The sequence below is a fragment of the Chrysemys picta genome, chromosome 4 (genome assembly GCF_011386835.1).
Source record: "Chrysemys picta bellii isolate R12L10 chromosome 4, ASM1138683v2, whole genome shotgun sequence".
NCBI lineage: Eukaryota > Metazoa > Chordata > Testudines > Emydidae > Chrysemys > Chrysemys picta.
The window spans coordinates 46822063-46843747 of record NC_088794.1 but is presented as its reverse complement, the minus strand read 5'-3'; the positions used below and the strand labels follow the sequence as shown (position 1 = coordinate 46843747).

The window sequence follows — 21685 nt, the reverse complement described above, 5'->3', positions numbered from 1 at the left end:
GGGGAGAAGGATGAGACAACATTGGGGGGATCAAGACTGTCACTGTTGGTGGGACAGTGAGGGGAATACACCAAGAAACAAGGGCTGAGATGGAGGCCAAGTGAGAACTCTCCAGGGCTTCGAAGGACAAGAAGTTCAAATTTTATGTAATGTGCAGGTGGGAAAGGTGCCACAGTTGGGTCAACAGGTGAGGAAGATCACTGCCCTGAGCGTCCTTGTTGCTAGCTATTGGACCAATCAGGACCTACAACCAAACCCCATTGCAGCAATATGGGAGTGGGAGGAGGACTGGGCCTTAGGCAGTTCTTCCATCTGTATAAAACAATGGCTCCCAAACTTGATTGGTTCATGTCTAGAAGACAATTGTCAAGTGAAAGGTTTGGGAGTCTCTGGTATAAATTCCTTCAGTCACACAGCATCTGATTGCCTCGATCACAAATATGTGTATGCAAGGCCATCATTCAGATCAACATTGATTGATATATTCTCTGTATCTGTCACATCTTTGCCTAGTTGTGGTCTGTATGAAGAATTTCAGTGATCTTCAAACACCGAAAAGATGTAACACCACAAACTCTTACCAAACCAGCCCTTGGATAAAGGCAATTCAGTTATCTGCACAATTTGCATGAATTATTCACCTGTCTCACTGAGTTATCCCTCCACCCCTCGGAATGCCATAAAGCCAGATCCAAAGACCTCTAAAGCCCATGGTAGTCTTTTCGATGACTTCAGTGGGCTTTGGAACAGGCTGTGCAATACCCATTTTACTATGTGTGACCTCCTTTCATTGTGTTCCTCTCTGCTTTGGGGTTTGGCATATGTGGACATGAAATACGAAGATACCAAAACCAGTTATTTTGAAGGTAAAATACATAGTCACAGATCGACCATCCCTGACTCCAAATTTCCCTCCGCATAGAGAGGCTGGAGAGCTGTGCTCTGCAGTACAGAGGTCTTATGGCATGCCCCCATGCAAGCTCCATGGATCCTGCCCTCCCCTCCCCTGAAGAGCAAAATTGCACCAGTTCTGCCATGTGTAGAGTTACCCTCCCTCACGAGGGCGAGTGCAGGATCGGCTCCTATATGAGTTTAGTGATCTACTCATTTAAATATATGCAAGTGTATGTCAATATACCTGTTTACAAATGTTGAAATATAGGAGCCTGGGTACTATCTCTACCTTTTTTCTAAGATATTAAGTGGAAGGCTTGGTTTAACATTTGTGATATTTGCATTAATAAACTAATAGCAACAGGCTTGTGTATGACAGATGCAATACCTGATTCCTAGTGAGTGATGTGCATCATAAACAGATGAGTGGGCTTGTCCACGTTCGGATGGGAGAGAGGGCACACATTATAATGTTTGTCATGGACTCACAGGTCGTGCCCACTCTTGGCCACGTACGGTCCTTGGGGGGAACCTCCTTCAGTGTGACAGCCCTTCTCAGGGGTCCACTCTCTCTTGGGGCTTAAGCCCCTCTGCCTCCTGGAACTGCACCTCTCTGAGCCGTAGTATGCCTGTCTCTCACTGTGGGCCCCCTCAGGGAGTCCACTCGCTCTGGACCCCTGGGGTCTGCACTCCCAGAGGGAATAATGCAACCCTGTTTTCTACACCAGAAGGAGACTCAGCCAGCATAAAACATGACGGCTTATTGAGGGTCTGAACACTGCATAGGAAACTCTCAGGGTCCTCAGGCCTGGCCTCCCTCAGCACCGTACATTTAAGTCTCTCCTGCATCCAGGCGGGCTCTGCCTGCTCTCTCTCTCCGGTCCTGAGGGGCCCTGTGCTTTCCAGCTGGGCATCTGATATCCCCTCCCCCAAACCCTGCCTTTGTCCATTGTCTTCTATCCAGGTAAACATGGTCACCTGGGCCACCGCCTCCTCTCAGCCATCCTTTGCACCTCTCTGGCTGGAATCGGCTGGTCAGGTCACCAGGGTCCTCTCTTCGCAGCCCATTGTCCTCCCACTGGCCAGAACTGTGACTCCCGAGCTGGGCCTCCTGGTCACCAGTTGCTGGGGTATCCATTCTCCGAGCCTTTGGCTGGAGTCCTCTGTAACAACAAACTCTCTCTCCCTATCACCTTGTTAAACCAGTAACACCCAGGGAAACTCTGTCCCACCTCCTCTGCATGCAAACCATTGAAAAAAGCAAGAAAACCCCTTATGATACAACCAAGAAAAAACCAAGAAAATCCCTTAGGATAATACCAAGAAAGAACGAGAAACCCCCCTATGAAAAAAACATGAAAACCCTCTATGAAAAAACCAAGAAAACTCCCTATGATAAAACCAAACCAACCTTGTCATGAGTTATCCTGTCAGAACAAACCTCTGGCCAGGGGGTGGAATTCAGTTTCGAGATTCCACAGTTACTATAAATGGTGTTTTGGAAGGGGGAATATTTACAAATTATGAAAAATATATTGACCAAAAGATGAAAAATGACAGTTTATTGATTATTAAATATGAATTAAATATTCATTATTTGGAAGGATTTCTGAGGTTTTTTTTTCCTGGATGGGGGTTTTTAACAGCAGAAAAATAAAAACCTCCTCTTCGTTCTCCCTGGGCAATGTTCTCCCCATTCCAGAGAGCCTGCACCAAACTTAGCCTAGAAAGGGTATCGCATGTGCATTCTCTGCGGCAGGGTGAATTTCACCCACTGTGTACAGGGAAATAATCCTAGTTGGTGAAATGCTTTAACTAGATGGCGCTGTTGACCTGAGACTCAGTAAGATTTTTGGGGCTCTGAAGAACTGAAATATTGTACGTTTCACCATTTGTGCTATGGTTTATATATTGGAGACCAAAAATACCAAATCCTTTATGAACTGGACCTCTAGTTTTCACCCTCTGAGTCTTCAAATGTTAAAACTGATCATCCCAGATTCCTTGTAGGTTCCTAGCTAGAATTCCCAGCTGGTTAGGTCAGTGAGGACTGGTTAGATAGAAGAATGTCAGAAAAGCTTCCTTTCTTGAATCTCTTTATAATGAGTCTAAACGCTATCTGCTGCTTCTGCAAGCAGATGGAGCAAAAAGAGTAGTGGGGCCTGGGTGGAGGGATGGAGGGACTGTTGGCTCTACAGCTCTTCTCCTTTTACCTCACTGATGATATTTATGTAGGGGACAATGTCATTAACAGACTTGTGGATCCTGTGTTGCTGCAGAGGTCCAGGAATTCAGTCAGATGAATAATTCACTATAGAACTGCTTGGTACAGACATCCTGTGCCTTAAAATCTCATTAAATGCTCTGTTTATATTATTGCATTATAGTTTGTTATTGAAGGTGCTGGTTTTAAATGCCACTAAAATGTCAGATGGTTAAAAATGTCAAAGTGAAAGTTGCACAAAGCAGATCATTGCCTAAAGCTAATATGAAAATAGCATATTTATCCATGTTGAAAGGTACTTTCCGCCCTGGGAACCAACTCATGAAGGTAGATTAAATTGAAGTAAATGAAATGGGTGTGCCAAATTCAGCTCTGATGTGAGCAGGTGTAATGCCCATTGACATCAGTGGCAGTGGAATTTATTCCAGAGCTGAATTCATTTCAGGGATCTGCCAACTTTTAGGAATAGCTAAGGGTCCTGATTCTCAGTTACAGTAAAGCCCCTTTATACCACTCTGGCAGTGTAAAGGGACTCATAGTAGGCAGTGCAAATTACACTTGTACTCACATAAGGCTTTTGACATTGTCAGCGTGCACAAGAATTCTCTAAGAATTCAATCCTGCTCAAGATGTGCCAGTGACTTCAGTGGAAGCAGGATCAACCTCCTTTAAATTACAAACTCAACTCTTACTACTGAAGTTCAATCTTCTGGAAGTCCACTAGGTGATCCCACTATGTCAATCTTAATAACCTGGGAGGTGATGAATACTATGATGAATCTCGATGCCAGTGCAAAATCCTTCAATAGATCAACTCAGATGATAGCACTAATCAAAGCCTGATAACTACACACAGGTGAAAAGGTCTAAGATCGTATGGGGATGAAGGCCATGTAAGTACCTATATAATCAAGTGAAGCTTTGGGAAAATGATGTGTTCAAGACATTCCCTTCAGTTATCTTTTTTTTCTTCCTTGCTCCTCTGTCTTTCTACCTACAGGTATCTTTCTTTTGGTTGTGGCAACCTCAATTTCCCTCATAAGCACTGTGTGTCCAATTAAGCTCCAAGTACCGAATTAACAAAATGACCCACTATCTCTGTCCCACAACAGATTCAGTTCTCACTGTTCACTTCTCTGAAGTTTACATTTATCCAGATTTCCTTAAAACACTTGGCTGTTATTAAACAAAGAAGACTACAAGGAACGTAGAGTGCAAAACAACTCAAGACAACTCAGCCTAGAAGACTGGGTGACAAGTTCCAGGAGTAACGTTTACCTTTTGATGCTCTAGTGTTATCAACAGTCATTTCTATGATTGCTTAGCCCATGCTAGATCTTAAGGAGACCTACAAGGTGTTTTTTTGTTGTTGTTTTTTTACTAGGCAGCACAAACTGCATTGAGTCAGGGAGAATTTACATGGTCTTGTCTATATCCATCAGCCTCCTGAAAGAATCCCCTTTACCTTAATTACACAGGAACCCTACAGATACAAGGCATTTATATCCATATCAGCATAGTAGTCACATGGGAATGTAGCTCACAGGTATAAACTGGGAAAATTAACCATTCAGCTTCAGGATTAAAACACTACATAATATTAACATATATCTAACAAAAAATTCAGCAATTGATTTTAGGATCAATATTAAAAAATTCAAAAAAGCAGTCTGGTCATCTAGATCTGTTGTGCCGGTGTTATCAACCACTGGTTTGTAGGATTATTTTTGTAAGTCTTTTCACAACTTCTTGCTTTCAGAGCAACTTTTTAAAATACAACTTATTACTTTATGCCTCTGTTTTGGAGTAGTTCAGTTTCCTCTCACTCCTTGCTCTTATAGTTCACATTCATAAGGCTCTGAACTTCATCAGCTTTTGTCTAACCTGTCTTCTAATAGGAGTTCATCATGCCTAGTGCATGTTCTTTATAGCTCTGGGCTTAGTCTCCCATTATGACTTTGTATTATACTTTATAAAATCAGTTATGTCAAAGAAAATTATAGAAACTGGCCTGAGTTGAGCTCCTTACTTCAAATTCGATTCAATTTGTGTCCATAACTAAGGATGAGCCAAAGAGGACATGTGTAAAGGGAAACACTCTGGCATTGCTTCTTGATGATCACAATAGTATTATATATTTTTATTGCATTATATTTACTCTCGTTTGCAAAGCACTGTGAGATCTATGGACAAAAAACGCTATATACCACCAAAGTTGTTTTAGTATTTGTCTATTTTATTTTGTTTATATCTTTATTATGCCTTAAAATTTGGCTTGCTTAGGTATATGACTTATACCTTTGTTCCCTGTGACTTTATCCTGTGTCAATGTCTACCTACCCCTCTACCTCACTGGAGTGATGTGAGACTTAATTCATTAATGTATGTAAAGCACTTTGAAAACCTTGGAAGGAAGGTGCCACACAAGTGCTCATTTTAAAATGAGATAGTCTATAGTGACGTGTTCCAATAGAAAAGGCCAGTTCTCTGACTTCTAAATTCATGGATTTAAAGCACTTTGAGATGTTTGGATGGACAATGCTATAGAAGCATAAAGCTGTATTATAAATATTTACTCACAAGCTCATGGAAACCAATGCACCACCAGCCACCATGTCCTTTAATTTAATTTCCCACTATTTTCTATTTGGTAAAATAAGCTGGAGGGATCCCTCAAGTATTTAATGGGCTGCTTTATGCATTTATAGATGGGTTTGACTGCAGCTAAAAATGTCCATGACATACAATAGGTTGTTTCTAGCTGGATTTTAAAAGAAAATAACTTTGATCATTTCAAAAGCAATGAAGCCTGATGCTCCAGTGAGAAAGGAAGGCGGTAATTTATGGCTACCATTAAGGAAACAAAGACAAAGACCGAGGGAAAGTTTCACTAAGTGAAGATTTACAAATGTGTATAAAACACCCTTACAACTAGAAATAGCCTGGTATTTCTCCCAGAACAAAACAAAAGGGAAGAGGAGGGGGAAGAAGGGGATACAGCCTGCCCACCTGCCTTCACTGGGCACAAAAAGGTCAAAAGAGTAACTTTTTAAAAAAAAAGTTACTTTACCAACTAACATGGTCACCTTGCCTGCAGAGGAAACCAGCTGTGTGAAGAACAGTCACAGTAATATCTGGCTTAGGAAAAAGGGTTACGGATCTGTGGTAGCCTTGGTAGGATCTGTGGATGACAGGGACTCTGCCTCTGTATATTGCGCAGGGTTGAGGATAGTCAGCACTTAAATAAGAATAATTAACAAAATAGCTGTGAGGGTATATATGTAGGGAGTGGGGGTGTTCACGTGCAGTGCTTCTGTATACACCTGTAAGTTGTAAGTAGATTAATGGGTACAGAGTGTGCATGCACTGCACATGTCAGATGTTTGCATGGGTTTGACTACATTAGAAAAGAAATCACTTTTGGGGCCTTTCAGAAAATGAATGTGACACAGTTTCTCTCTATCTATGTGTGCAGTTGAAACATTTTCAGCGCCAGTTTAGCTACACCTATTGCTTTGACACCCATTATCAAGCCCTATACCTGTGGTGAGTGGTGTTTGTGTATGCCTGCAAGGAATGCCTGAATGTGTATGGGGTATTGTGCTGATGTTTGAATACATGTGCTGCGGGTGTGTGTATAAGTGTAGGGCCTGCTTAGGATGCTGGTGTGTGGTTGACTATGTGTATTGGCGGGTGTTTCTATAGGTGGTGGTGTTTGTATGTGGAAATATTTGTAGAAAGGCAGAGTATTTGTGTATGGGGAGGGCTTTTATCTATAGCTGTAGAGTGTGTGTGTGTGTGTAAAAGTAAGTGTGTGTAAGTAAGTGTTATTTGGCCTTGCTTGTGTATGTTTGCAGGTGTTTCTGGGGTGGGGGATATCTGCAGGTGGGGGGCAGTTGTGTATATGTAAGAGGATGTGTGGGAGAGAGAGACACACCCCTGTAGGCAGAGCGCTGGGAGGGAGGCAGTGCAGGCTCCTCTCTCAAGGTGCCTGGCTGTGGAGTGGCCCATGAGAGCAATGGGGGGGAGACCCCGAGGCCAGGCCCTCTGCGCCCCCCTCCCCGCCGCCCCCTGCCCACGCCGCGCGGCAGCAGGAGCGGGGCGCGAGGCGGCTGTCAGTGCCAGGCAGGCTGGGCGCCCGCCGCCACCTCCCCCCACTCCTCCTCCTCCTGCGGGACGCGCCAGGCCCCGGCGGCCGCGCGATCGATGGGGTCCGGCCGCCGCTGCTCCGCCGGGGCGGCGCTGCTGCCGCTGCTGCTGCTGCTCCTCCTCCAGGGACAGGTCCACGCCGCCGGGCTGCTCCTGCCCGGTGAGTGACCCAGCCCAGGGTCCGGGTTAGTTCCCTGTGGTGCCGAACCCCGCTATTGCAGCCCGGCTGCCCTGCGCCGGCCGGGGCGTCTGATGCTGAGAGCAGACGGTTCCCGCTGCATCCAGACCTGGACAGCGGCTTTCGCTCTTTGCCTCGCCCCCCAAAACCGGTTTCTGGCCCAGCCTGAGACTGGCAACACTTGCGCGCCTGCTTAACTTTACTCCCCTGGGGGGTAAATGAGTGGGACTTACAGGGGTGAGGGAAGTTAAGGCTCAGGCTCCCACACTGCCAGTGCTCAACCCCTGTGAAGATCAGGGCACTGTTGGAGGGGTTTATTTCTTAATATTGGCTTTGATCCATTACTTTACTCCTGTGTGGAGTAGTCCCATTGACTTCAGTAAGGCTGCTCACATGTCTAAAGTTACAGTTTCAGAGTAGCAGCCGTGTTAGTCTGTATCCGCAAAAAGAACAGGAGTACTTGTGGCACCTTAGAGACTAACAAATTTATTAGAGCATAAGCTTTCGGGGGCTACAGCCCACTTCTTCGGATGCATATAGAGTTGCAGTCCTGTGAGTCCCAGGATATTGGAGAGACAAGGTGGGTGAAATACTATCTTTCATTGGACCAACTTCTGTTATCCTCCTTGGGAATTTAGTGCACTGGATTAGGTATACCAGATTGTGATGGCCATGTGTAGGATCCATAGATCCTGAAAGGTGTGTTGGGGTGGGAGTGTTGGTTCAATAAAAGATATTATCTCCTCACCCACCTTGTCTCTCTAAAGTTACATTTGCTCTTTCTGTGCTTTGCTGCTATTCTTTTTAGAAATGGGCTTGAACTGACCTCCAGCTCTAAAACATCCTTGGAAGATGGGGAGAGTTCAGAAATGGAACTGAACTTCACAATTCTTATTTTTATCTGTATTGGTTTCAATTGGGAAAAACATAGTTTTTGTTTTATTTTTAAAAAATCTCTCATTTCTGAACAGGGTGCTGGACAAATCCTAGATGAACACACTATTTACATAGCACCAGAGAGGTGGCTGGTACTTTTCAAACATATGAGATTATTAAATGAAAAATAATTTATCTGAATTAAAATGTGCAAACTTTGTGGACTGTTAGGTTGCTTTAGTTGGCTTGTAATATGGGCAGTGGTAAATATTTTTGTGACTGAACTTTTATTATGATGGTGGTGATTATGTTAAAGTTTTGTTTCCCCACTAGGAATCCTTCAAATAACAACATTAATATAAAAGAAACAAAACAGATGTTTGTGTTTTTTAAAAAATCTAGAAGTACAAGGTTGATGTAGCACTGTCTAAACCGTGTTCTATTAAATGTGGAATAAACCTAATAATTCTTCATGCATCTTCCTCCTCCGCAGCAGTTTCACTGCCAAGTTTAAGCCTGCAGCATTTGCTCTTAGTTTCCTTCTCCAGAGCCTCTCTTTCCAGCTCAGACCACCTTCAGTCGGAGCAGAAATCTCACCCAATGTGTATAGTAACTTTAAATCAACTTTCATTCTGCTGTCTACACTAATGCTGCCTTTTCACTTCCATTCTTCATATGCATCCGGGAGATCAAAGGAATTAATAATAACAATAAACCCCCCTAAAAACCTGAATCAGCCACTATGTACAAGGCACAGTATCTCTTTGACATTTATGCATTTTAGTTTTAAGAGAAAAACACTCTTGAGTGTGTCCTCTCTGTGACAGTGCTTTCCATGGACAGGTACATCTAAAAACACTTTAGTGTGCAGACAGATACATGGACAAGGAGAGTGGGAATAGTTACTTTGAGATAATGCATGAGCTTAATTTCTACACATTTAAGGTTTGTTGACAGCTGATCTTCTCCATCCCATACCAGTTTTCTGTCTCAGTGCTATACATCCAAATCTAATTGAAGGTCTTCTGGTAATTCCTCTCACCTCCAAAACCCTCTTTGCTGACCACTCCCAGACTCAAAAACTCTCCTTATAATAGTTTTTGTTATCCTGTCCCAAGATCCCACCTTCTGCTAATCTCACCACCTCAGCATTGTTTCTTCCTCTCATTTCCTGATGATCTTGATCAGAGCTATTTGTAGAGTGTCCATCACTATTATCTAGATCAAAGATTTGCAATCTGTGTTCAGTGGGCCACTGAGGTTCAGCAGAGTATTTGATCATGGTCTGTTGAACCGGTTGGTAATTTGATGCTGGTCTAGTGTCTTGTTCGCTGCTGCTAAACTGCTTTAAAAGAAGCTAAAACCATGTTAATATTCTTCCTCATAAGAAATTACTCTAGTTATTACAGACTGTTAGGTGATATGTGGAAGGAGAAGGTGAACAGTGTGATTGACTCATGGGACACCTTCTCTTCCATTCATAATCTCTCTGTTACAATGTGGTCCACATTGGGGGGGAAGGAGAAGGAGGGGGAAAGCGTGGGCACTTATGAGATAGCCACCAAATAGTGTATTAAGACTCCAGGAGGACCTCCACTTCTACTGATTTGTCTTCAGTCTCAGATCCTTCCCATCTACGACTTCCTTTCCTACAGAACTGCCCTTTCCGCTGATCTCCTTTCCCTGGACCATCCATGGGATCTCATTCTGTTTGTGCTGATTTGCATCCTTTTTCTGCTGCCCTAGAAACTCCTGTTCTGATGATGTCTTCCCCTCCCTGTCACTCTTCTTTGATGGCCATCTACAGCTCATTCATATCAAGGAATTCCTCTTTTGCTGATCTTTTTCGTTCCTCACTCCCCCCTGCCCTGAAGTTTCCAGTTGGATGTTTTAGATGTGTACACTATGTGCTTCGTGAAAGGTGACTGCCTGCTGTGTGTTTCAGCAGTGTTGCTCACCAGATGTGACTTTCACTTTTTATTTAAAAAAACTAATTTGGGAGCAATAAAAACACTTGAATAACCATCTGTTTAATGGTAAATAAAAGTTTGACGTGTCTGTGGCTGTGATTTTGAAACTCTTGACTGAGTGAGTGTTCGTTTTTTGTGAGACCTTTTTGTTAGTTTAAAGAATGTCATGCTTCCTAAGAGTGACATCATGGGTTTGAAATATGATTTTTTTCAGTAACTGGTTGTTTGGGGCTCTATAGATTAATTCTGTCTCTGTGTGTGTCTGATTCTTAGCTCCATACAGAGACACAGGGCCGTATTTTCTGCTGCGTTAATCAGTTAATAAATGATCTGGAGAAAGGGGTAAAAAGTGAGGTGGCAAAGTTTGCAGATGATACTAAACTGCTCAAGATAGTTCAGACCAAAGCAGACTGTGAAGAACTTCAAAAAGATCTCACAAAACTAAGTGATTGGGCAACAAAATGGCAAATGAAATTTAATGTGGATAAATGTAAAGTAATGCACATTGGAAAAAAACAACCCCAACTATACATACAATATGTTGGGGGCTAATTTAGCTATGACAAATCAGGAAAAAGATCTTGGAGTCATCGTGGATAGTTCTCTGAAGACGTCCACGCAGTGTCAGAGGTGGTCAAAAAAGCAAAGAGGATGTTAGGAATAATTAAAAAGGGGATAGAGAATAAGATGGAGAATATATTATTGCCCTTATATAAATCGATGGTATGCCCACATCTTGAATACTGCATACAGATGTGGTCTCCTCATCTCAAAAAAAGATATACTGGCACTAGAAAAGGTTCAGAGAAGGGCAACTAAAATGATTACGGGTTTGGAATGGGTCTCATATGAGGAGAGATTAAAGAGGCTAGGATTTTTCAGCTTGGAAAAGAGGAGACTAAGGGGGGATATGATCATGAGTGATGTGGAGAAAGTAGATAAGGAAAAATTATTTACTTATTCCCATAATACAAGAACTAGGGGCCACCAAATGAAATTAATGGGCAGCAGGTTTAAAACAAATAAAAGGAAGTTCTTCACACAGCGCACAGTCAACCTGTGGAACTCCTTGCCTGAGGAGGTTGTGAAGGCTAGGACTATAACAGTGTTTAAAAGAGAACTGGATAAATTCCTGGAGGTTAAGTCCATTAATGGCTATTAGCCAGGATGGGTAAGGAATGGTGTCCCTAGCCTCTGTTTGTCAGAGGGTGGAGATGGATGGCAGGAGAGAGATCACTTGATCATTACCTGTTAGGTTCACTCCCTCTGGGGCACCTGGCATTGGCCACTGTTGGTAGACAGGATACTGGGCTAGATGGACCTTTGGTCTGACCCAGTATGGCCATTCTTATGTTCTTATGTAGTATAACTCCATGGAGTTACACCGATTTACATCATCTGAAGATCTGGCCCATAATGTATAAATGCTGATACTCGTGCAAATGACTGCATATACATAATCATGCAAGCATATGCTAACACGCACACATCCACACATACAACCATCATGCAAGCATGTCTCGTGTGTCTCTTTCTTGCACATGCATGTGTGTGTGCACATAGACACACATGACCATTCAGCAACCAACCAAACATTCTCATGTTGGACCTTCTGACATCTCTCATGAATTTGTTTTTTTACAGATGTGGATGAGTGTGCCCAAGGGACTGATGACTGTCATCCAGATGCTATTTGTCAAAACATTCCAAAGCTGTACAAGTGCACATGCAAACTGGGTTACAGTGGTGAAGGGAAAATGTGTGAAGGTAAATTAACTGCAGTAATACACACTGCTTTAGCCATAGCATGTGTGTGCCAGACACAGTCCTATCGCCATTTGCTGATTAACTCATAGTTAGGAGTGCAAAAGGGATTCATGGGAACATTTGTGACAAGCTGTTGACTCTTTATGTCATATATGTAGCCCAGGAAACTGATATATTTCAAACTTCATTATATATTTGTGTGTTTTTAAAAAAACACAATCTTAAAAAGACAACAAATGCAGCCACTACTTCTGTCCAGCTCCTTAGATTTACTTTAGATACAGATTTATGGTAGGTACCCTTTTGAGAAGCCCTGGCTTGGAAGAGGAGAGAATGTGCCTTATTTCTACTGTGAATTTGTCTAGCTTCAACTTCTAGCCATTGAATCTTGTTGTACCTTTGTCTGCTAGTGTGAAGAGCCCTCAATTTCAAAATTGCTATTCTGCACATAGGTACTTACATACTGTGATCAAGTAATCCCTTAACCTTTTCTTTGTTACACTCAAGAAGTTCAATCTATTCAGTTTATCACTATAGACTCATAAGGCATATTTTCCAATCCTTCAGTCATTCTCGTGGCTCTTTTCTGAACCCTTTCTAATTTATCAACATCCTTTTGGACTTGTGGACACAGTATTCCAATAGGAGTTGTAGCAGTGCCAAATACAGAGGTAATATAACCTTCCTACTTAGGGTGACTAGGTGTTTGGTTTTCGACCGGAACACCCGGTCGAAAAGGGATACTAGAAGCTCCAGTCAGCACTGCTGACCAGGCTGTTGACTGTCCGCTTGGGGCCTCCGCGCAGTGGGACTGGCAGGCTCCCTGCTAGCCTACGTGGTGCGCGGCTCCTGGGAAGCAGCTGGCATGTCCCCCTTCCGGCTTCTACATGTTGGGGCAACCAGGGGGCTCCACGCGCTGTCCCCGCCCCAGGCACCGCCCCTGCAGCTCCCATTGGCCGGGAAGCATGGCCAATGGAAGCTGTGGGTCAGTGCCCACAGAAGGGTCAGCGCCTGCAGACAGGGCAGCGTGCAGAGCCGCCTGGCCACGTCTCTGCATAGGAACTGGAGGGTGGACATGCTGGCTGCTTCTGGGAGCCGCTTGAGCTAAGTGCTGCCCGGAGCCCGCACCCCTGATCCCCTCCCAGGCCCCAGCCCACAGCCCCAGCCCTGATCTGCCTCCCACCCCCTGAACCCCTCAATCCCAGCCCGGAGCTCCCTCTCATACTCCAAAACCCTCATCCCTGGCCCCACCCCAGAGCCCTCACACTCCCCCACACCTCAACCCCCTGCCCCAGTCCAGAGCCCCCTCCTGCACCCCAAATCCCTCATCCCTGCCCTACACCCCCAGCCAGAGCCTGCACCTCTTCTGCACTCCAACCCCCTGCCCCAGCCCGAAGCCCCCTCCCGCACCCTGAACCCATCATTTCTGGCCCCACCCCAGAACCCAACCCACAGCCCAGAGCCCATACCTTATCCCACACACCAACCCCCTGCCTCAGCCCAGAGCCCCCTCCCATACTCAAAACCCCTCATCCCTGGCCCCACCCCAGAGCCCGCAGGTGCACCCCTAGCCAGAGCCCTCACTCCCTCTCACACCCCCACTCCCTGAGCCAGCCAGGTGAAAATAAGTGAGTGAGTGAGGGTGGGGTGAGCGAGTGACAGAGTGAGGGGGGTTGGAGTGAGCGGGGGCGGGGCCTTAGAGAAGGGGCGGGATATAGGAGGGGTCTTGGGGGGAGGGGTGGGGCAGGAGGTGGGGCAGAGGTCTTCGGTTTTGTGCGAGTAGAAAGTTGGCAATCCTATTCCTACTTGAGATTTTCTTGGTCATACATCCAAGGATTGAATTAACCCTTTTGGCCACGGCGTCACACTGGGAGCTTGTGTTCAGCTGATTAGCCACCCTGACCCCCAAAATACTTTTTTGGAGTTCCTGCTTCCCAAGATAGAGTCTCCCATTGTGTAAGCACGGTCTGCATTCTTTGTTCCTAGATATATAAGTTCCACCCAGTAAGTTTCAAGGTGCTTACCCATAAAAGCAGGCTGGCCATTGACAATATGTGGGAACAAATATAGCATTGATTCATTTAAAAGAAGTATTAGTTTCTTGCAGTTAGGGCTGAAGGTTTGTGCCTCAGGCTGAGTTGAGGCTGGTTTCAGCAATGCACGTGTAAGTTTGAAACTGGGGCAAAATCATGCTTGTATGAACAATACCACAGAGCTATTAAAGTTCTCATGAAAAAATGGGTTTGACCAAGTCTGGGCACAGTAGGGGTCTGATCCAGCTCTGCTTAAGTCAGTATAACTCTTTCTATTTTCTTCTATGGTAGCTGGATTGGGTCCATAAAAAGCAGAAACTTTAGTACCTGCTGTATTTCTTTGCTTCTTCAGTTCTATTTATCATATTTCTAAAAAGGGAAACAGTGATAAGAAGCCTAGCTTCAAAGCAGGGAGTCACTTACATTACAGTCATATGCACGAGGGCCTTAGAAACATAGGAACTGCCAAACTGGATGAAACCAGTGGTCCATCTAATCCAGTATCCCTACTTCTGACAGTTGCCACACCAACTGCTTCAGGGGAAGGGGAAAGAAACCTTGTAATAGACTGAGTTATTTTTTGAATCCTGCTTGGTCTTAATTATGTATTGTGGCAAGGAGTTCCACAGGCCAATTGCATGTTGTATGAAAATATATTTCTTTGTATTCGTTTTGAATTTCATTGAGTATCCCCTTTCTGTTTTATTCTGAGACAGGGTGAATAGAAGTTCACAGACTTCTTTTCTATCCCAATTGTTATTTTATATACCTTTTATCATATCACTTTGTATTCATCTCCTCTTTAAGGCAAACACAACCCAGCTTTTCATTTTCTCTTTATATGTGGGTTTTTCCATATCCCTACTCATTCTTGTCATCTGGCTCTGAACCCACTCTGTTTCTGTTATAGCCCTTTTCAGATGGCATGTCCAGAACTGACCACAGTATTCCAGGTGAAGGCATACTATTAATTTAGAGAATGTCATTATAATATTTGCTCTGTTATTATCTATCCTATTACCAGCCAGCAATATATTGACGGCATAGCAATGATAACTAGGATGGATCACAACATTTTAAAAAGTTACATGAAAAATTTCAACATCATTTTCTGTTTCACACTTTCACCCATTTTTCATTTTCTGTTTTTGAAAAATTTCATCACTTTTAATTTAAAATATTTATGAAAATGTTATCAGAATGGTTAGTGAAATTTTGCAAGTACTAAGAAACCAGGTTTTTGATAAACAAAAAAAATCTCTGACCGTACTGATGGTTTTGATTAAAATTTTAATTAAAAATGTTGCAAAAAATATTGACCTTTTCTCACTGTTTTGGGCTTTGGAGTGGGTGAAATCCTGGCTTCCTTGAAGGCAACTGCAAAACTCCCATTGACATTAGTGGAGCCAGGATTGTACACAACAGTTTTTGTTTTTTTTGGGGGGAAAAAAGAACACACCCACCCACCCTGTCTCCATGACAAATTCATCCCAAGAGGGCACATGTACCTACTGAGTTATTAAGGTATTTTTATAATGAGCAGCTTCTTTAAAACATAGTTAGGCAGTGAAACATTTGGGGCTAAGTCTTCTGGGAGGCTGGGAAATCTTAACTCCCGTTGAAGTTCTTAGTGCCTCTCAGAAAGTACAGAATGTGTTTTAGGATTGGGCTTTTGGACCCTAAAATGAAAAAAGCCAACTTGGGCCCCTCAGATGACACAAGGGTGGCAGGGTGCACTTGCTATGGCTAAGACCAAATTTTTCACCTAAAATTAGTCACCTATATCTATATTTGAGCATGTACTAATAAGGGTCCTGATTCCCAAAGACTTCAGTGAGCACTGTAGATGGTCAGTACCTTGGAAAATCAGGCTACTGATTTAGGTATGTAAATGTGGATTTAGGGGGCCTTTGTTAGGGATCCATGTTTGAAAAATTGCACCTTAATATTTTGGGGTAACTGCTACCATAGATGAAGCTCTAGTGGCTAGAGCGCAGGACTGTGAGTCAGGAGACCTGGGTTCTGTTCTTGGATTTGCCACTAACTTACTGTTTGACCTTGGGCCGGGAAGTGTCTATACATTAAAGTTATACTATACCAGTATAGTTAAAGTGGTACAGCCCCTTAGTGTAAATGCAATTATACAGTATCAGCATAAAGGTGCTTTATACTGGTATGCCTATTCCCTTACAGGGGTTGTACAGGTACAACTGTTATGGTAAAAAAACAAAACAAACAAACAAAACAAATGAACACAAAACAACCCTCCCCAAATCCCACCCCTCACTGTACTAGGTGCACTGGTACAAAAACCTGTATGTAGACCAGACCTAAATCATTTAGGAGCATGAGTGTTGTGGTCTAAAGTCACTGCATTGCTTTTGAAAATCTCACCCTTAGAAATCCTTAGGTGAAAATAACTGTAAGCTCTCATAGTATTATTAATAGTGTAACAAGCATCATCAGATGTCTGGGAAAAGTAGAGATTGGTCGAAACCATAAACCTGGATCCAACCCGCCAAAGTTTCACGTTGGAGGGGATTTAGGAATTGAAGTCTGGATCTGAATTTAACACCAATTCTTTCTCTTTATGTCGGGTCAGACCAGAACCCTAGCATTAAACATACTGAACATTGGGGGATTCAAAATTTTTATCTGGATGTTGTGGCTTTGGCCCATCTTAAAAGCTCTATTTGAAACTTTTGTCTGACTATAAAGGGCTTTGGGTATTGTCCCTATCTCTTTCCCTCAGTGCCCTAACCATGCTGGTAAAATTCTGCCCTGTGCAAACAGATGGGCAGCAGAAGACATAGGTACTATCTCAGAGTGTAAGTGGGATTTTGAAGATGTGCAGAGGCAAATTTCATCATATGAGCTGAGTCCCACATGTACCAATGTTGTTAGGAGTTTTGCTGTTGATTGAAATGGGAACAAGATCATTGTTGGTTTGTTTGTGTCTTTTAAATCAAAGCTCCTGGTGTGTGATTAGTTTATTTTGCTTAAAGAGTTTTAGGCTAGAAATTGTTTTCTAGTACAAACATGAGGAAGATCAAGTCCTACATATTCAATTTCTTTATTTAGAGAGAAAAAAAAGTGTTGGTCATTTATCATTTCATTTGAAGTATCAAAAAGACAAAGGTAATTTAGGACCAATATTTATATTGGGTGTTAACAGATTTTAGAAAATATGTTAAATAGACAGAATCGTATGAATATGTTTTTTAAATAAAAGCTGTTTATTTTGATTTAAACATTCCCTTGCAGTATTTGCAACCTAATCATTGCAGTTTTATGCTAGTGCTTGATAATCAGAAGCTAAATTGACTCCTGCATTTTAATAATCAAAACTGAGTCAAATGCAAAGTGAACAGACAACTTGAAATGGTAAATTAGATAGTTAAAATTCTTTCCATTGTAATAATGAGAGTATTGTGATGAATGCAGGTAAGGAAATTTGTCATTTTTTAAAAATATGTAGTTTGATTCTTCCCTCAAATTGATTCTATGTCAGTGTGACTTCACTGACTTCAATGGATTTAATCCTGATTTACATCACAATATAAGAGAGGAGAATCAGATCCATGATTTTTAATCTAACATCTTTTTTAACAAGCAGCTTTAGAAAGCTTAAAACTATACTAAAACACTGGATGGGAATCCTAATACATCTTGTCATCTTTCAGAAACATTGAACAAATAATGTGCTAAGTATAGTCTATTTGCAAGACAATGATTTAAGAGAGCAATTACTGTTCACATTTATACAATCATGTCAGGACCTGTCTATGCCAAACCAGGAAGCATCCATCAGATTGACTTTTGCTTTATCCCTCAGACATTGATGAATGTGATAACGACTTCAATGGAGGCTGCGTACATGAATGTTTCAACATTCCAGGCAATTATCGCTGTACTTGTTATGATGGCTTCATGTTGGCGCACGATGGCCATAATTGTCTCGGTAAGGAACATGCTTGCTAACATTGCAAATATTGATGCTAATATATCCCTTTTTAATTTTGTGAAAGTAAAAAGCCTGTGATTCCTGGATGCTGTGTTAGATAAGATGTCTAGACAAGAATGATACATATTAGACAAAGGAATTCCAGGTTTCGACATTTCAGTCTCTGTGTGACTGCTCTGTGGCTCAGTTTCCCCATCTGTAAAATGGGGGATAATACGGACACAATTTTCTTAAGTGTTTTGAGTTCTTTGAATTAAAAATTGCAAAGTATCCTTCATTATTCTGTTAACGTGTTTCTTTAGGGAAACTTTAGTAAATTGACTTGTTTAATACCAGGAACATTTCCCATTTTTTGGGAAATGTTAATTTATGGTCCCAGCCATGTGTTGGGTTGGGAGAAAGGAATCCTTTCTCCAGATAATGGAGTAGCTATGCCTCACCCTCCCATTTATGTATCCAGGGCTGGCTCTGGCTTTTTGGCCGTCCCAAGCAAAAAAAAAAAACACGGGGCAGCCAGAACGGCAAAGCAAAAAAAAAAATAAATAAATAAAAAACCTGCGGCGCGGCCAGAGTGCTGGTGCAGGGGGACCGGCTGGGGGGGGAGAGGGAGCAGGTGGGAGAGAGAGAGAAGGGGGCGGCCAGGGCTACAGCAGGGGCGCTGCCACATGGCCCCTCCCACTGCGCCACCTCCTACCGCCTGCCGCGAGGGCTCCGCTCTGGTCAGCAGGGAGGGAAGGAAGAGGACTGCCCTGCAGGGTGCTCTGGTTCTCCACACCGCCGCCCCCTACAGGGCAGCAAGAGCAGAACAAGAACAACAACAACAAAAAAGCAGCCGTGCCACCCTAGGATTGGGCGGAATGCCGCCTCCAACAATCTGCCGCCCCAAGCACCAGCTTGCTCAGCTGGTGCCTGGAGCCGGCCCTGTATGTATCTTATATGGGCCACATTTCTGTACTACCTGAGCAGCTCACAATCTCCAATGTATTTGTCCTCACAATACTTGTGTGAGGTAGGGCAGTCCTATTGATTCCATCTTACGTTGGGGAACCAAAGTACAGGAAAGATAAGTGACTTGCTCAAGGTTATCAGGGAAGTCTGTGGTGAAGCAGGGAATTAAGCCCAATTTTCCCTGTGTCCCAACCATTGCATCCCCCTTCTGCTTTCCGGGTTTGGGCGGTACCTCTGGCTCCTGCTTGCTGCAGGGCAATGATTGGTGGAACCGTGTAGTGAGTCTCCCTCAGACTAATGTGTGGACCCCTGTGTACCCCCTACAAATGCTGCTCATCACTGCCTGAGCAGTGGGGTCATCACTGGGTATGTTACCTTAGGAGATTTCCACTCCTGTTGGGAAGGGGATTTGCCCCCTATTGCAGAATTTGAAGACTATTGTGAGCCATGCAAGAGTGATGAGATATTTCAGATTAGCATGCAGTATTTTAGTAATGGGACCAGGCCTCTATTAAATATTTAGGGCAAGATCCTCACCTGGTGTAATTTGGCATAGCTGCTTTGTCTTCATTGGAACTATATCAGTTTACATCAGCTGAGGGTGTGGCCCATAGACAAAGTCCTGTCTGTTGGTGTGTAAATGGGAGAGGGTGGGGAAGGCACTAAGTTCCAAGGGTTGCACTATCCTGCCAATGCTGGGTAGCCATATAGTCTGGGCAGAAGCAACTGAACTATTTATTGATGCTTTTTAATATTAGGAAGAGTGTCTTATACTCTCTCACACTTATTTAAATACACAATTGACGTTCCATGAGGTTTACATTAAGGACACTCAACTGTGTGAGCACCTGGCCTCTTTAATAAGGCAATAAAGGGGTATATTCTCTCTCCATACAAAGAACTCCTCTAGCACACGAATACATCTGGTCATATTCTGATCTCAGTAACTTCACTGGCGATACCTTGAATTTACACAGCGGTAACTGAAGCCAGAAACGGGCCCACTGTTCTGTTAATATAGGGTTTCTCATTATTGCTAGACTGTTTTGAAAAGAACAGCAGTATTGATGCAATGGTTCTTGGGGTGGAGGGAGCATATAAAGGGTAAAATGGACTTTAAAACAATGAAGTTCAAATCACAGACCTCCTAATTTTGAGTGTCCCTTTGAAGGTATGATTTAAAATTAAAATAGATATTTTGACATGCAGCAAATTTGGCTTAATTTTCTGTTAAACTGTTTACTTACTTAGTTCATGCCACTTTTTTGTTAACCAAGCCACACCCGTATTCCTGAAGACATGATATGTGTGCCTGGATTTTAGCTGAATAGACAATTACTTTTTGGAGAGAGAAGATAATATTCCATTATTTTGCCATGGTCCACGAAGCAGAAACATTTTCTGGAGTTTCAAATCCACAGTACTAGAGAGTCTTGGTGGTTGTTTCAATATTGATTCCTTAGATTCAGATCACTATCGAACTACTAAAATTAACTGTTTCTATTAAGACTGAGGCCTTGTCTACACTACGAGAGTAGTTCGATTTTACTTGCATCGAATTTTTGGAATTGATATAGCAAAGTCGAACGTGTGTGTCCACACTAAGGACAGTAATTCGACTTTGTGCGTCCACACTAACGGTGAAAGCGTCGACATTCGAAGCGGTGCACTGTGGTCAGCTATCCCACAGTTCCCACAGTCCCCTCTGCCCATTGGAATTCTGGGTGTAGCCGGCAATGCCTTCTGGGTAACAAAATGTGTCGGGGTGCTTTTGGGTTACTGTCGTCATCCGTCCATCACTCCCGCCCTCCCTCCCTGAAAGCGCCGGCGGGAAATCAGTTTGCGCACTTTTCCAGTCAGTGACAGCGCGGACGCCACAGCACTGCGAGCATGGAGCATGCTGCGACCATCGCTGCAGTTGTGGCCGCTCTCAACGCATCGCAGCTTATCATACAGGTTTCCCTGAGGCAGATGCAGAAAAGTCAGGCGAGGAGGCTACGGCACCGCGATGATGTCCTGAAGTCTGAGAGTAGCACAGACCTCTCAGAAAGCAGGGGACCCAGCGCCGAGGACATCACGGTGGCAATGGGTCATGTTGATGCCGTGGAACGGCGATTCTGGGCACGGGAAACAAGCACTGAGTGGTGGGACCGCATAGTGCTGCAGGTCTGGGATGAATCCCAGTGGCTGCGAAACTTTCGCATGTGGAAGGGAACTTTCCTGGAACTTTGTGAGTTGCTGTCCCCTGCCCTGAAGCGCAGTGACACCCGGTTGCGAGCTGCACTGAGTGTACAGAAGCGAGTGGCCATAGCCCTCTGGAAGCTTGCAACGCCAGACAGCTACCGGTCAGTCGCGAACCAGTTTGGGGTGGGCAAATCTACCGTTGGGGTTGTTGTGATGCAAGTAGCGAAGGCAATCGTTGATGTACTGCTTCCAAAGGTAGTGACCCTGGGAAACGTGGAGGCGATCATAGATGGCTTCGCAGCGATGGGATTCCCAAACTGCGGTGGGGCCATAGATGGAACTCACATCCTTATCCTGGCACCGGACCACCAGGCCACCCAGTACATTAACCGAAAGGGCTACTTTTCCATGGTGCTGCAAGCACTGGTGGACCACAGGGGACGTTTTATCAACATCTACGTGGGATGGCCGGGCAAGGTTCATGACGCTCGTGTTTTC

At 43.7% G+C, this 21685-nt stretch overlaps 1 protein-coding gene across 3 annotated transcripts in view; it reads left to right on the top strand.

The window, feature by feature from the left end:
- Positions 1–7073: 7073 nt before the first annotated feature.
- The window catches only part of SCUBE2 (signal peptide, CUB domain and EGF like domain containing 2), a 75733-nt gene continuing 61121 nt past the window's right edge, over positions 7074–21685 (top strand). For 2 of the 3 annotated variants that reach the window (XM_024101635.3, XM_024101634.3), the window contains exons 1-3: positions 7074–7427; positions 11936–12058; positions 17927–18052. In XM_024101635.3, the coding sequence (XP_023957403.2) occupies positions 7325–7427; positions 11936–12058; positions 17927–18052 (352 nt within the window). In that variant the 5' untranslated portion in view covers positions 7074–7324. The remainder of the gene's footprint in view (positions 7428–11935; positions 12059–17926; positions 18053–21685) is intronic. The other variant, XM_005291706.5, reaches the window with a different exon arrangement.